Genomic DNA, 15,905 nt, shown 5'->3' on the forward strand with positions numbered 1-15,905 from the left:
GTGGTAAGTGGGGGTTACTGAGTGAGTATTGTACTTTAGGTTTTTCAAATAGCCTTATATCTTCCTAACTTGCATAGGGTTTTCCTATATTTTGGGATTTATGTTTGGTCTTAAATGTGAAGCTCCATGTACTATTTCGGTCTTAAATGTAAAAAATGTTACTTGTGTGAAGGAGATGGGCAGCGTATGTTGCTACTTATGCTGACACGTGTCTGCTACCTACAGAAGTGAAGAATGCACCAGAATGTGACATGTGGGGCTTTGGGACAGGTGGTGGTCTCTGCATGGCTCTCTCATTTGAGTCATCTCATCACCAAATCATTATAGTAGATTTCCTATTGAAATTTGTGAGTATTTTCTTATTGAAAATTTTAACTTTGTAATTGACAGGATCAGATTACCCAAGAAGTTAATGGAAAGTTTTTTAAATTATTTTTTATGCGTAATTATTTTCTGTTGTATGATTTATTTCCTTGTGCCTCTGCCTCGATTTCCATCTCCATCTCTTCCTCAGGTTTCAAGGTTGCATCTGGACTACTTTGATTCTGGGCACAGAACCAAAACCCAGTCGGTTACAACCACAACCCAGAAAACAGGATGGAGTTTTGGCAAGTGATGTTATTTTAACCGGCATTGGGGTGTTGATCTACTTAAAGCGCACTAACTGTTAACTATTGATATGATTGTAAACAGTTAGTGAGTTAGGTGTGCAAGGCACGTGAGTTGTTAGTAGGGTATGTGAATTAGTTAGACAACTGTATAGAGTGTAATAGTGCTGTAGCTTGAAAGATTAAGAAATACAGTCTCTGCTTCATCATGACTTCTTCTTCCTCCATCAAGATTGATGGCTTGCTCAGTACGGTTACCATTCGTCTCAGTGACAACAATTTCTTGAAATGGACTCATCAACTCCCCTCAAAAATCCCCATTTGTTTCCCAATCATACAAATGACGATCCGATTTATTTTCCTTCATGACTTTGTCCCATTCTAGATGAACCCCTGTCTTCTTCACTCTCACAAAGTCAACATCATCAGGCCTTACAAGAATGAGGACTTCGTCCCCGCCTTCCAAACGGAGCACATCGTTTGACAATTGTCCCTGCCAAAGATAATGGTCTTCAGGTTTACTAGAAGTTTTTACCGAGGCAAATGCTATCTTGGTGTGCAAAGCAGTTTGTTTGGTAAGATTTTTAACGATAATGCAAATATGCATTGTTAAGAATTTTTGCTTGTCTGAAGAGTAAACGAAGCATATAGTCAACCCTTTTAAATCACGACCCATGATTCTTTGAGGAACTTCAAAGAAGACGATATTGTCCACATCATTGACGATTTTGAACCACTCAGGAATATCATAAATTCCATTCAAATAAATTCCACCAAATCCGCAAGAAGTCCATCTCTGCACACCATAAGCAAAACATTCTTATATCATTATATGGGCCGCATCTGCAGTTGTGCCTCTGTGTTTGTGTGTGTGTGTGTGTGTGTGTGAGAGAGAGAGAGAGAGAGAGAGAGAGAGAGAGAGACCTGTAGGATGTTGTTCCTAAAATCGGCAGTGAGATTGGTGCAGCCCTCCAAATGAATCCTTGTCATGGAGTTTAATGACTTATCCAAGCCTGGAACCTCAGTGAGTTTGACCGAATCACGTAGATGCAATTCTCTCATATTCGACATTTTTGAAAAATCTGGAATTGTTTCCAATTCTGGGCAGTCATTTGCTTTCAGAACATACAAATTGGTTGGTAAATCTGGTATTGCACGAAGGTTTTCGCATGCATTTACACACAAGACCTTGAGCTTTGAAAGACCAGCGAGACTTGGAATTTGTCTGATGGCTGTGTAATCTGCTTCCAAAATTGTTAATGATTCCATGTCCCCTAAGCCCTCAGCCAACTTTTCAAAACTTGAACAACGATTAAGTAGAAGAGTTTCAACAGACTTGGATTTATAGAAATTCAGTGGGAGATCCTCTAGCATTCTGCAGCCTTCAAGATTTACCAAAGAAAGTCTTCCAAGATCCCCGATGGATGGGTGAACCTCCGACAAACTCACACAGCCTCCCAATATCAATTCCTCGAGATTTGGGAGTTTTGAAAATTCTGGTGATTTTGTTAGCCGACGGGAATGCCTGAGATTAAGGATTTTCAAATTCTGATGCAACTGTTACACAAAAACAAAATTAGAATGGAAATTAAAATCCAAAAGGAAGGTCTCTGATACAGAAATTAAACGAAAATGAAGAGAAGGTGAAGTATAATATATGTATAGAACCAGAAGGAAAGAACCGGAGAAGTTGAGATTATTATACCTTGCAATCCTTCCAAACTATTTTGAGTTTGCTCCACCGCAGGTCTAGAGCAACTAGTTTTGGTTGCATAGGAAAGTCATCTGGAATGGACTCTAATGGGAATCTACGCCAGCACAACCATATTAACTTTTTGGGAAAATCTTTGTACTCTCCAGTGAGCTCTACGTTGATGAGGTGGAGTAACCTCAGTTTTTTCATGTTGGTAAATGCTTGTGCACTGAATCTAGTCAAATCTCGATTCAATTCCCAACGCAAATCTCCATGCAAATTCCCACGCAAATCTAGAGCAACTCCTTCAATTTCTTCAGTTCCCTGTTAACAAAACATACCGAATTAGAAAAATGATTTACAAACATGAAAATCCGTGTATGTATTAACTAAAAGGTATAATTCCTAATAGAAATGGACCATGTTAAGCCCTATAGTTAGTGTTTGCAATCAAAGCACATATTTTTTGTTGGTTATGCCTAATTGAGCTTTGATCAACATGGTCTAGCGAAGTGAAAAATGATCTAAACTTGTAGACTAAAGTCTCAGGTTCAAATTCATATGGCACCTTGGTAGTGTGGATGTGTGAGAACTCCCTCTTTTATTTTGATTTAGCGCTTGTACTAAACAAAAAAAATAAAGAAATGGAAAAGGACATTTTAATTTATTATGGACACGGGATGCATATGCTTCTCTTGCATGATGCATTGGGAAAGTACTTACAGATTCATCGCTCAGTACATATGTTACATCTTCACGTTTCCACAATCTACTAAATTTTTCTGGGTGACCATGGGCATTTTCATAAACGATCTCTCTTCCCATGTCTCGAAGCAAATCATGCATCTTCAGCTTGTTTTGCTTACTAACAGTTACAAGGCACCGTTCGATGAGGACACTAATTCCTATCACTGCAGAGAAGCCACATCCATCTAATATTTGTGTTACATAGTCCCTGTCCATTCCTATAAAGAAACAAGATATATCAAGGAATATCTCGCTCTTTTCCCGATCAGGTAGCCCGTCAAAGCTTATTCTGAGTACTTCTTGAATTTCTCCATCAGGAGGACTTCTTTCCAATTGCTTCAAATGGCTTTTCCACTCCGCTATGGGTCTTCCAATCAGGAAAGACCCTACCACTCGAAGTGCTAGTGGCAAGCCTTGACAGTAACGAATTACACGTTTTGAGAGGTCAAGGTATTCTTTATCAGGATAATCTCTTTTGAAGGCATGCCTACTAAAGAGCTCTAGAGCTTCTGCCTCATCCATTTCTTGAGCCATATATGTGCTATCCACTTCACCTTGCTTTAGCAAATGTTTATTTCTTGTTGTTATGACAATTCTACTTCCAGGACCAAACCAATCACGAGCTCCAGCTATTGCTTTTAGTTGCTGTAGATCATCTGCATCGTCAATTATGACAAGTGCTCTTTTACAGCAAAGTCTTTCTTGTATAACAGTGATCCCTTCATCAACAGAACCAACCATTATGGGGCTCTTGCTTTTCAAGATATCATTCAGAAGTTGTTTTTGCAAACCAACCAGACCATTACTGCGTTGGACTTCCCTCACGTTTGCAAGGAAACTCCTACCTTCAAAGCTACCTACAAATTTGTTATAAATGGCTTTGGCAAGCGTTGTTTTTCCAATGCCGCCCATCCCCAAAATACCAATCATGCGAACAACATCCTTAGAACCTAAATTTTTGATATCCAAGTGATTACTCAAAACCTCCATCCGAGAAGTAATTCCAACAAGGTGTTCGATGTATAATTGGTGTTTTCTGTTCACCAATTTATTAACCACCCCAAGAATTTTCTCGATAAACTTTGCTTCATGCCTGGCAATTAAACACAGAAGCAGAACAAACTACAAGGTTAAATTGAATCCCTAACTTAATAATTTAGAATTAAGATATAATTAACAATTAAGATTGGGATTTAACATTATCAAGTAAGAAAGAATGCATAGTTAAAACTTGAGATGATAATCCAAGGAACAAGAAATTAGTAATTACCCATTGTCAGCATTTTTAAGATCTTCCCCACACAAATCTGCAGCTTGACTGAGAGCATTTCTCCACCGCTGTACCCTTTCTTTCTCATGTTTACCTTCACAGATGCCCGCTTCATGTTTCTCAAATGCTTGTGCAAAACTACCAGTTTGTTTCCGGACATCTGAAACCTCAACATTATAGAACAATGGAATAACCTCTTGCCCCAATCTTTCTCGACACTCCATGATCTTCACCAGCTCATCAAGACACCAACTGGAATCGGCATACCGCTTTGAGAAGACAATTATGGAGATCATGGACCCGTGGATTGCCTGCTCCAGTTGATTTTTTATAAATTCCGCTCTTTCTAGCTCGTTGTCGTCAAGAAAGGTGCGGATTCCGGCATCAGATAATGCGGCGTGGAGGTGGCCTGTGAAGCCCTTGCGTGTGTCTTCACCTCTAAAGCTCAAAAACACTTGGTACTTCCAAGTTCTTGAGGAGGGGGCTCCAATGGATGTCCTGTCAGCCATTAATTGGTACTACAGAGAACGCTTGTACTAGTGTGAAGGCTTGAGCTGAAGGAGTTGTTTCGTAGTTATTTTTGCTTGGCAGGGATCGGTGTGCTGCAGCAGAGATGAATACATTATTGAAGAAATGCCTATAGTCAAGTCAAGGTCCTCGAACACCTCATTGGAAAGAGCTTTCTCCACCAATTTTGCCACATTTAGCGCTGGCCATGTGTTTTTATTTATTTATATATATATATATATATATATTTATGCGAGAAAGGAGTCATTCCATGTGCAACAAACTACAAGGTTAAATTGAATCCGTAACTTATTAATTTACAATATTTACTTTTTTAATACTTTTTTCGTTTGCCCATAACGGCCGTCGAATTGAACCCAAAGAAGAAAAAGAACAAGAACAAGAACAAGAACAAACCCAATCCCAATGGCAATAGCAATAAGCTATCCCAAATCCAAGACCCATTTGCTCCTCTCTCTCCCCAAATCCCTGGAACTCAGGTCTTTCTCTATATCTCTCTTTCCCTCTCCAGTGATGATTTTCTTTCGCTAACTTCTGTTTTTTATATTTTATAACTAGTGATATTAATGGTTAAACCAGGAATCTAAAAATGGTTGATCACGTGTTTATCAACTCAGAATTGATGTAGCACATAATTAGTCCATGGTTAAGTTTCTAATGTTTTCAAAAAGAAAAAAAAACAGTTTCCAATATCAGCTAACACGAATTTCAGACTAATCAGAAAAAAAAATATATATATATATATATTATGTCTACACTGTTTCTATCCTTTGCAAAGGTTTGCAAGTCATCCTTGTAGCAGAAATATAAAAATAAAAACAGATGTACCTTTCCCTAGTCGGTAGTTCCTTGCTGGGTCCGTTCGGAGAAGTTGAGAGGGGAAGCGAAGGTCTGGGGGGGTAAAGAAGGGAGGGAATAGGAGGAGGAGAGGGAAGGAAAGTCACTGATACCGAAAGAGAACGATGGTTGAAACTTGTATATTTTTTCTCTAGTTGTGTATATTAGTTTACGGGTTTTAAAATGCAATAAAATATTGCATAACACACCGCATGTATCATGATTCATGCTTCATGACGAGGACAACAGATCAGATAATAATAGTCATTTGGAGTTGGAGTGGCCCATTTAATTATTAAACCACTTTGTGAGGTTGCTTATTTATAATAATAGTTTCTCTCAAAATAATAATAATAATAATAATAATAGTCATTTGGAGTTGGAGTGTCCCATTTTTTAGGATTAAATATTTTTTTAGTCATTGAATTTTACACGAAAATTCAATTTAGTCATTGAGAAAAAATTTAGCCAAATTAGTCATTGTATTTTCCAAATTTAAAGTTTATAGACATTCTGTTATCTTTCATTAAATGTAGCTTTTATTTTTATTTTTTCAGAAGCACATCAAGTCTTCTTCCTTTAACTACACTTAACGGAAGATAATGGAATATCTATAAATTGTATACTTTGAGAAACACAATGATCAATTTGGCTAAATTTTATTCTGAGTGATGAAGTTGAATTTTCGTATAAAATCCATTAATAAAAAAGATATTTAACCCATAATAATAAGATTACTACCCGTGCCCCTCCTACCAGGGCTTATCACACATAGGCTGGAAGCATTGACCAATAAATAAATAAAAATTGTCAAATATGGGGCAAAAGGCAAATCTGAGAGAGATCAGCTGTCCCTTTATGGCTTTTTTAAAAAATTTAAAAATAAAAAAAAGGATCGAGGCAAGAAAATAATTAAATCAGAGTTGTTTTTCCCAAAAGTTGCATTGAATAAAATGCAATCCAAAATCCAACCAACACGTATGAAATATTTTTGTCAATATCCAACAACTAGCCTCGCCTACTTCACCACACACTGAATAGGGAAAAGTTTACTCTTGATCCATGTAGTTTGTGGATTTATCATTCTGATTCATGTAGTTTTAATTTAATTTAATTTATCTTTTTAATTTTAATTTGGAGTAATTCAAGAGCAAATTTCAATTTTTGTCAAATTCTTTTAGATTTTGTTAAATTTTGACCACGTGTCCCTTACATGGAGGGGTATTTCAATTCGCTCAAGTCATATGACTGTAAAACACAAGCTAGAGCTTTTCTCAGTCACTTTAAAATGAGTTTTGGGTTTAGGGTTGCATCTTTAGGTTAAAATTTAGGTGAATCGGGAGAAATTTACCTCAAGTGGATCAAAAGGCCCTTCAATGGAATTGCAAAGAATTTCGACATAAATTGAAACGTTTTCTTAAGTTGCTTCGAATTGAAAACTACAAGAATAAATTTGACAAAATTGAAAATTACAATGGTAAATTATACAAAATTAAAACTATAGAGACCAAAGTGATAAAACCGACATACTATATAGATCAAAAGTGATTTTTTGCCCAATAAATCTTAAGTGGGAAATGAATTTTTGTAAATTAAATTAAATTGACTTACGTACAAGCAATGGCGACGACAATATCATATTATTATTGTCTCATCTCCGATCAACTTCCGGCGAAAAAGCCAGCGATCGGCCAATCATACTGCCGAAGACGCTACTCCTCCATCTACTCTCTCTCTCTCTCTCTCTCTCTCTGTGAGGTTCAAGCTCTTGAACCCTTCGACTCCCTCCCTCTCACTCCTGCAGCTGAATCTGTCAGAGACTCTGCTTTGTGCCGTTGGATGCTCCATGGTAAGTTTCACTTCATTTTCACAGGCATCTCTTGTTTGATGAAGAAGTTTTACTGTTGACTGATATAAGAAGTAGCTTGAGAAGCCGTATAATATAAGGCTTTCATAAGGTCATTAAACTTCAAATTTCTGGCCCTAATCATTTTACTATTTCGTAAAGTATTTCCTACAAGGCTTTCGTAAGTTCTCTGTTTAAATGTGGTTGGATTTCAAAGGAAAGTGCGTACTATGTAGTTATCGTATCACCCTCAGCCTCAGTTCTTATGTTTAATATTCCAGTTATAAAAAAGTAATATGGGATACTTCGAATTTACATGTAATGGTTGAGAAGTTGAGTTCTGTTGATAATATAGATATATGTTGCTCTGGTGGTAAACATTCAATGACTAATTTGTTGTGCCACAGAGGAAAATCTCATCAATAGGCACGCATTATAACAGGCCGTCATCTTGTTGGTCCCTAGGATCATTATTCTTGCTGCATTCACATTGACTTAAGTTGCTCTTAACTTATCAGTGCTCAAACATACAATGAAGTTTATAATTAGTTAATCTTGTTCTATTGCTACTTATTAGCATATTTCCTCATGTTCCTTAAGAAACTAAGGCACACCAGGGCACTTGAGTAAAGGATGGGTAATGCCTTATCCACTGACATTCATGGACGGGTAATCTGATATTCTCCATCAGAGTCATGTGGCTTTGTGTTATGTTTTTCTTTCGGCCGTAAGCTTTTATTCTGATTATGTGCATTTTGTTGAATATTTGCAGAAAATGTTCTGCAATTTCCCAGCGCCTATTCAAAACTTCCTTAGTCCACGTATATGTGAATTGTGAACTCCAATCAACCTTTGAAATCTTCAATTACAGTTTACTTCCCAATCATTCAGATTTCTCAGAAAGACACCACTTCAACTAAGCAATGTTTCGTCTATATCCATACAATTATGTTATGATACATCATTGCTAGCCACCTAAGGAAACAAACCTGGAAAGAATCCTTAAGAGAATCTCCATGCCACTGACCACACCAAAACATTCTCGTTTCCCTTCCCCCTCCTTTAAAACTGAGAACTGAGAGAAACACTTTACCTGTTTCTACTATCTTTGCATAAATCCCACCCATAATAGCATCAAATAAGATAAGTAGTCCCAATGGATGAAGGTTGAGAAGCTCATATGGGAATTTTTATGGCAAGGCCAAGGAGAGGGGAAATAAGTGCAGTTGGTGAAGTGGGAGTTAGTGTCAAAATCTAGGGGTAAAGTAGGTTTAGTGGTTGGAAATTTGGTTAAGAGGAATGTGGAGCCATCTCTCTCCAATATGTACAAGCCTAAGTGCTTAGTTCAGCATTATGCAGAACTGATTTTAACTAAAAACATACAGAATACCTGAATTCATTTGGATTAGTTAGGTTGCACAATCTGTAAAAACTTTCGAACACCTCTAACCATTTTGTTCCCTTTTATAAATGAAGGTTCATAAAATCCTTAAAACTGAGGTTCAGAGATAAATTTCATTGGTATATTCAATTCTTTGGAAAGAAAAAAAAAATGCCTTGTATGAGTGATACCGCATGAGTACTTGTTGCAACTCTGAACTTAAGTTGTGTATATTGGTTGAAACTTTCTAGTTGTGTATATTGGTTTATGGGTTTTAAAATGCAATAAAATATTGCATAACACACCGCATGTATCATGATTCATGCTTCATGACGAGGACAACTGATCAGATAATAATAGTAATTGGAGTTGGAGTGGACCATTTATTTTATTAAACCACTTTGTGAGGTTGCTTATTTATAATAATAGTCATTTGGAGTTGGAGTGTCCCATTTTTTAGGGTCAGATATTTTTTTAAGCATTGAGTTTTACAAGAAAATTCAATTTAGTCATTGAGAAAATTTTTTGCCAAATTAGTCATTGTATTTCCCAAGTTTACAGTTTATAGACATTCTGTTATCTTTCATTAAATGTAGCTTTTATTTTTATTTTTTCAAGAAGCACTTCGAGTCTTCTTCCTCTAACTACACTTAACGGAAGATAATGGAATATCTATAAATTGTATACTTTGAGAAACACAATGACCAATTTGACTAAATTTTGTTCTCAGTGATGAAGTTGAATTTTCATATAAAATCCATTAATAAAAAAGATATTTAACCCATAATAATAAGATTACAACCCGTGCCCCTCCTACCAGGGCTTATCACGCATAGGCTGGAAGCATTGACCAATAAATAAATAAAATTGTCAAATATGGCGGCAAAAGGCAAATCTGAGAGAGATCAGCTGTCCCTTTATGGCCTTTTTTTCTTAATTAAAAAAAAAAAGGATCGAGGAAAGAAAATAATTAAATCAGAGTTGTTTTTCCCAAAAGTTGCATTGAATAAAATGCAATCCAAAACCCAACGAACGTATTTTTGTCAATATCCAACAACCAGCCTCACCTACTTCACCACACACTGAATAGGGAAAAGTTTACTTTTGATCCATGTAGGTTGTGGATTTATCATCCAGTTTCAATTTAATTAAATTTATTTTTAAAATTTTCATTTGGAGTAATTCAAGGGCAAATTTTATTTTTGTCAAATTCTTATAGATTCCGTTAAGTTTTGACCACGTGTCCCTTATATGGAGGGGTATTTCAATTCACTCAAGTCATCTAATGTAAAACACAAGCTAGAGCTTTTCTCATTCACTTTAAAATGATTTTTGGGGTTTAGGGTTGCATCTTTAGGTTAAGATTTAGGTGAATTAGGAGAAATTTAGCTTAAGTGGTTCAAAAGGCCCTTCAATGGAATTGCAAAGAATTTCGACATAAATTGAAACGTGTTCTTAAATTGCTTCGAATTAAAAACTACAAGAATAAATTTGACAAAATTAAAAACTACAATGGTAAATTATACAAAATTTGCAGAAAATGTTCTGCAACTTCCTAGCGCCTATTCAAAACATCATTCCTTAGAGCATCCATAATGGGCTCCCTAAACCACCTCCTTAGACAAATTTTAGGGAGGAATCGTAAAAATGCAACTCCAACCATGCTCCCTATCCACCTCCTAAAATAGGGAGTCCTCTAGGAGCTCCTAAATCTGAGGAGAGAGAAAGGACTCCTAGTGGCTCCCTATAATTTAATGCTACTCTATTTAATGAGTATTTCAAACCTTTATTTAAAGCTAACTATTTTTTATTTTATTTTATAATAGAGATGGACCAATCAAAAACAAGTTATAGCATTTATGACTCTCCAAATTAGAGAGCTCCTAAAATAGCTTTCTTATATTTTTAGCTAAATTTTAGCTAAAAATAGAGAGCATCATTATGGATGCTCTTAGTCCACGTATATGAGGGGTGCCGGCTGGGTTTGAACCTGCGCTGGGCCCAACTAGTCATCGATGCATCACCAAACTAATCCTCTAGGGATCATGGTATAGGTTACTCAATTGTTCAGTTGCCTCTCAAGTTACCTAAAAGAATGCAGTAACAAAGAAGTAGACATGTTTGTATCTGTAGCCAAACTCATTTGTAATTTTTCAGGACACCTGATAATATTCATGTTACGTTTGCCACTTGAAGATTTCCTTGTTTTTATTACTTCACTTGTATTTTTGACACTTTTGCATGATAGAAATTCAAAACAGTTGACATTATTTTGTAAAATAGGTGAATGGTTCAGAAAGCATTGATGAGGAAGATCAGGCATCTCAAGTCTCACAGTTCCTGGAAGGATATAAGGAAGGAAGAATAATAAAGGAAAGAATTGGTGGTCTATCGTTTATGGGCTTTATGTCTTCATTTATTGGGATTGGAACTGTATACATAATTGGTTTTGTGGTTGTGGTAATGATGCTTATTAGATCAATCAATAAAGGAGATGATGAACATCCTGCGGTGGCTACTGGCGACCAGATTGATCATGCTAGCAGTGAGGCCGAAAGCAGAGAGCATAAATCTGGAGAAAAGGAAGATTAGAGTTGGCCTTCTGGACTTCTAACCAGATCTCATAGGAGTATACTTCCAAAAGAAACGAGAGTGATTTATTGAATGCAACTATGCAGTGTGCTGAAAACATGGATGGATTTGTAGAGAATGATGAATTCGTTGTCACTATTATGTGAACCCCTTAGAGATTTTCAGCTTAAATCTCAGCTTTTGTGTTAATATTGCCTCGGTTAAATTCTATATGCAGTACTCTTTTGTTTTCTTGTGTGAATTTGAAGAGCACAAATTTATTTTTATTATTTACACTCGGCGTTCTTTGACTGGTCATTGCGTCGGTTCTATAATGTTGCAATAGAACCGGCAACACCACATTGGAGTCCTGACTAATTCATTTGAAGGCGTAGTCTCTCATTTGCGATTTTCTTCTGTCTTCTCGCTCAACTGCTCAGCTCTTCTCAATCTTAACGTAGGCAACCATGGTGACGAATCTAAGAACTTATGAAATAAAAATATCATTACAACCTAGAATTGTTCACTGTAAATAAATATCGTAATGATAATTTTACCGTGATATTTTTCATAAATGAGACATATTGATCCCAAGGTAATCCGCAAGCTTTTAGAGCCTCAAATTATTATAATAAAATAATAATAATATACCAAATAAGTAAAAATTAGTTTAATATACCCTTTATTTGTATGTGACACTTATTTATTCTAAGTTTTAGGACTCGTTTGGGAGTGCTTCTTTCCGAAGCGCTTATGCCAATAGCGTTTATGACATAAATGCTTCTACAAAGAAGCAATTTGTCGTTTGGATGTAACATTTAAAAGTACTTTTACATTAAATAAAAGTGCTTTTGATATTTTGTTGAGTGTTTCGCTGACACAAGTTACCTTGAGGCTTCTTTTCTTTTCTCATCTTTTTCTCTTGAGTCTTTTAGGTCGACATCTGGTTCAATGTATTTGTGTTGTTTCAATTGTTCTTAATAAAGTTCTGTTTCCTGTGAACAAAGGATAAAATATAAAATATTGAGGAACAGAATACGTTTTCCTCAAGCTGGTAGTCGGCTTCAGGCATATATGTTGCTGCTATCTTCCTTTGTTGGTTCACTGTGTAGCGTGAATTTTTATACTTTCATTTGTCTTTTCCTGTTGAATATATACTGTTCTTCTAGTGTTCGAGAAATTTTTTCAAATTTAAATTGGAAAGGGCATTCAATTTTATTGAAATTTAAAGTTCTGTATACAAAATTTGGAATTTTACAACTACTTAAATCCATGTCTTCCATTTCAGAGTGGCTCTCCACAGCTTATGTGAATGCACCGGATTTAAGTAAATTAGGAAGTGGGAAAGTTCGTACATATGGATATTGGAGATGATAGCTCCAGGTTCTGTTCCTTACAACTTCTAGGAATATGTCAACATCATCTTCAACATTCTTTTCAGCAAATCAGTCGCCCTTCTAGACAAAGAGAAGGAAGCCTTACCTTTGGAGAAACAAGTTCACAACTATAGCTTTGAACCACAGTAGTCTTTTTCACAAATAAAGTCAGAAAATAAAGAGCAAATCTCTTCAATATTGAGAGAAGCCATGAGAGAGATGAAATAGAAGCTTAAGGGTTTCCATGGGTGTTTTGGTTATAGGAGAGAAAAAGAGAGAGAAAAGAAGAAGAAGGGTATTTTGGCATTTAAAAAAATTAAATATGGGTATTTTCGGCATTTTAAAAGTTTCATTAAAGGGAGCCAAGTGCTTCCCGTATTTTTGTCCTGCAACGCTTTTAAGAAGAAGCACCTCTCAAGTGCTTCTTCCAAAACCACTCCAAGTGCTTTTAGATCTCACCCAAAGTGCTTTTGCAATTTTTGCCAAACACCATTTTTAAAAGACAGAAGCGCTTTCACCCATTTGAAAGCGTTTTTCGCTGCTCCAAAAGCACTCCCAAACGAGCCATTGTGTCACAATTTTACACTTTTGATAAGGAAACGCAGCATGGACATTTATCACTTTTGAGAAAGCAGCAACATTTTGGGATTTAAAGCAATGCATTATGAATGAGTGCTCTATACGAAACGGCCTCTTGTGAATTTAAGGATTTTGGAGAAAATAATTAGGGAGCTTTAGTAATATACCCAAAATAGGACCTGAAATTATAAAAAAGCCCTATATGGAATAGACTTTAGAAATATACCAAAAAATCATTTATTATCTAAAAAATGAGTGTTGAAGTTCCTATAAATTACATCTCTGTCATTGATTAACTTAAAACAAGCCCAATATAAAAAACTAAAAAAAAAACCCAAAATAAGTCCAGCAAGCCCGAAGTACATTGTTAATACCATGTCATAAAAGTGTATTGTTAATACCATGTCATAGAAATACATTGTTAATATCATGTCCTAGAAGTACAATGTTAATATCATTCCATAGAAAAACATTGTCAATACCATTTCATACAAAAAACTAAATAAAAAAACCCAAAAAAGCTCAGCAAGACATCTGATATCCTTTGCAAAAATCACCTCCAATTGTCCATAGTTTCACAAGAAGCAATCGCAAAGGCCCTCTACAAAAAGAAAAAAAGTACATTGTTAATACTATGTCATAGAACTATCTTCCTAGTGAAAATCACATTATGCATATCATAAACTTCAAGTGCACAGCTATATGAGCAAAATATAGAGCATGTTTTGTTACTGAAAATCTGTTAATACAGTGTCATAGAAGTACACTATTAATACTATGTCAAAGAAATCAACTCAATTGCAGGGTATGAACAGTACCACTTACTGGAAGCTAACAACTACATTTCATTTGCATAATAGGTATGATAAAAATGTACAACTGCAAAACCCCATGTTCATAAACCAACAACCTTGAAAAACATAATGGAAAACACAACCCTTTGGAACAAACCTAAGAACCCAGAGTAAAAACCTCATCTTCGTAAACCAGCAACCTTGTAATACAATTGAAATTGAAATTGAAAGAACAAGTGCTGCAGGTGAACTGGTTTGGCAACAAGTTGCTGCCAAAACTGCCATGATAGAAACAAACACTATGAGCTGCAGCAGCCAATGCCTTGATTTTCTTTTCATTTTTTGCCACTGGTAAAAAATATTAAATGTCTTCTTCCTTGCTAACTAATGGCAACAAACTTTATACTGAGCAAACCCCTTTGCAATTTCCATGAATATGGTAATTAATTAAGATTAGTAAATTTGATGTGACACAAAAGCAAATGGAGATTACACCACGTGAGGTGTAGCCCCACTAAGTTATGGTGTTCAATAATTGGAAGAAAAAAATGTACATACTGTTATTTGGTTGAAGCTTCGGTTGACAGCAACTTGAACCATTTTTCTCCAAACATCACTGCTAACCATTGCATCAGTTGTTATTACCTGTCCATGTAATCATATTAGTTAATAACTAGTCAAACATCAAGCGAGAAACACTAGAAGACATACTCCAAGCATGGTAGCCATATTGGGGTGGATCATCCCGGAACCTTTTGCCATTCCCCCAATTTTATATCTGTCCCTCCAACCTGAAAAATTAACCAGTTTTTTTTAAGGACCAGCCTGGTTTCTATTTTACTGCCTACAGGTTTCAAAAATAAAAACATGATATTGCCAAAGTTTTGTACAGCTAATCAGCAATTAACATAATCCAAAAGTAGCAGATATTGCATTCACTACATATATAAATACATGAAACTAGATCTTGCACACCTGACATTGAATTGCCACACTCTTGCTAACAAGGTCAGTTGTTGTGATTGTCACTGCTGCATCATCTGCCCTGCAGACCAAGACAAAATGACTTCTCAGGGAGATGATTTAAAAATTTAAGCCCAAGGTTTCACAAACAAAGAAAAACACGAATTGAAATTCGATGCTGAAAATAAACACAACCAGTTATATATGAAATTATGTCAGTTATCTAAGTTAAGTTCAAAACCATTAACATTTACCCCTCAGTTGATGCTGATAGTGAATTAACCAATTTTGGAAGAGATTTTAGAAGTGCTTCCTGCATATGAAAATTAAAAAATGAATCGTTTGTACAACACTTAGAACAAGTCATATTATAAATCTTCCTAAAAATTATCATGCAACATTTATCAGCTGATCTGTTAATATTTCAAAAAATCTTGTGCAAATCAATATGATTAGAATTTGAGCATAACATGGAAACATGAATATGATGGTTATATAGTACCTTTTTTATCCTTTGGCCAATCACACCAGTGGATTCAATCAGCACTTCCGCACGCTTCATTTGAAGTAGCTGCAGTACAAAGTAGCACAGACTTGATCATCGGCCCTGACTGGTCTTTTTCCGATCGTTCTCACTGCTGGCTGTGGCTGTAGCACTAAGATCGCTGGCCTGGTTTCCGTGAAGGGAGAGAGACGAGAGAGAGAGAGCATC

The 15,905-nt window shown here is 35.9% G+C and overlaps 2 protein-coding genes and 1 long non-coding RNA gene across 6 annotated transcripts; 1 reads left to right on the top strand and 2 right to left on the bottom strand.

The window, feature by feature from the left end:
• Positions 1 to 178: 178 nt before the first annotated feature.
• On the top strand, positions 179 to 817 carry LOC148919420 (uncharacterized). The gene is made up of 2 exons (XR_016123896.1): positions 179 to 347; positions 515 to 817. It is a non-coding gene; the product is annotated as an uncharacterized LOC148919420 (long non-coding RNA).
• LOC148919421 (disease resistance protein Roq1-like) lies at positions 761 to 5,819 on the bottom strand. Of its 2 annotated transcripts, XM_089045426.1 has the most exons (6): positions 5,675 to 5,819; positions 4,319 to 4,920; positions 3,025 to 4,141; positions 2,314 to 2,625; positions 1,533 to 2,165; positions 761 to 1,404 (listed from the first exon to the last, which is right to left on the bottom strand). In XM_089045426.1, exons 2-6 carry the CDS (start codon positions 4,825 to 4,827, stop codon positions 916 to 918), a joined length of 3,060 nt encoding a protein of 1,019 aa, XP_088901552.1. In that variant the 5' UTR covers positions 4,828 to 4,920; positions 5,675 to 5,819; the 3' UTR covers positions 761 to 915. The 2 variants fall into 2 exon arrangements, with proteins under 2 accessions (XP_088901552.1, XP_088901553.1); XM_089045427.1 differs by lacking the exon at positions 5,675 to 5,819 and having other exon boundaries at positions 4,319 to 4,989.
• Positions 5,820 to 13,796: 7,977 nt separating this feature from the next.
• Positions 13,797 to 15,905, bottom strand: LOC148919422 (arginine biosynthesis bifunctional protein ArgJ, chloroplastic-like). 3 transcript variants are annotated; one of them, XM_089045432.1, is made up of 6 exons: positions 15,696 to 15,905; positions 15,448 to 15,506; positions 15,206 to 15,275; positions 14,942 to 15,021; positions 14,789 to 14,875; positions 13,797 to 14,037 (listed from the first exon to the last, which is right to left on the bottom strand). In XM_089045432.1, the coding sequence occupies exons 1-4, from the start codon at positions 15,753 to 15,755 to the stop codon at positions 14,971 to 14,973; spliced, it is 240 nt and encodes a 79-aa protein (XP_088901558.1). In that variant the 5' UTR covers positions 15,756 to 15,905; the 3' UTR covers positions 13,797 to 14,037; positions 14,789 to 14,875; positions 14,942 to 14,970. The 3 variants fall into 3 exon arrangements, with proteins under 3 accessions (XP_088901558.1, XP_088901557.1, XP_088901556.1); XM_089045431.1 differs by having other exon boundaries at positions 13,797 to 14,508; XM_089045430.1 differs by lacking the exon at positions 15,448 to 15,506 and having other exon boundaries at positions 13,797 to 14,508; positions 15,696 to 15,900.

This window comes from Prunus mume, linkage group LG2 (assembly GCF_029339155.1).
Source record: "Prunus mume cultivar Tortuosa linkage group LG2, ASM2933915v1, whole genome shotgun sequence".
NCBI lineage: Eukaryota > Viridiplantae > Streptophyta > Magnoliopsida > Rosales > Rosaceae > Prunus > Prunus mume.

Excerpts from the sequence above, each read along its gene's own strand:
- LOC148919422 (XM_089045430.1), bottom strand. Across the intron at positions 14,876-14,941 it reads ATATGGCTACCATGCTTGGA|GTAATAACAACTGATGCAAT; the intron begins GTATGTCTTCTA and ends TTACATGGACAG. Across the intron at positions 14,509-14,788 it reads GAAGCTTCAACCAAATAACA|TTTTGGCAGCAACTTGTTGC; the intron begins GTATGTACATTT and ends CTATCATGGCAG.
- LOC148919421 (XM_089045426.1), bottom strand. The coding sequence starts at position 4,827 with ATGGCTGACAGGACATCCATTGGAGCCCCCTCCTCAAGAACTTGGAAG. Across the intron at positions 2,626-3,024 it reads ATGTACTGAGCGATGAATCT|GGAACTGAAGAAATTGAAGG; the intron begins GTAAGTACTTTC and ends TTTTGTTAACAG. Across the intron at positions 2,166-2,313 it reads TAGTTTGGAAGGATTGCAAG|TTGCATCAGAATTTGAAAAT; the intron begins GTATAATAATCT and ends TTTGTGTAACAG.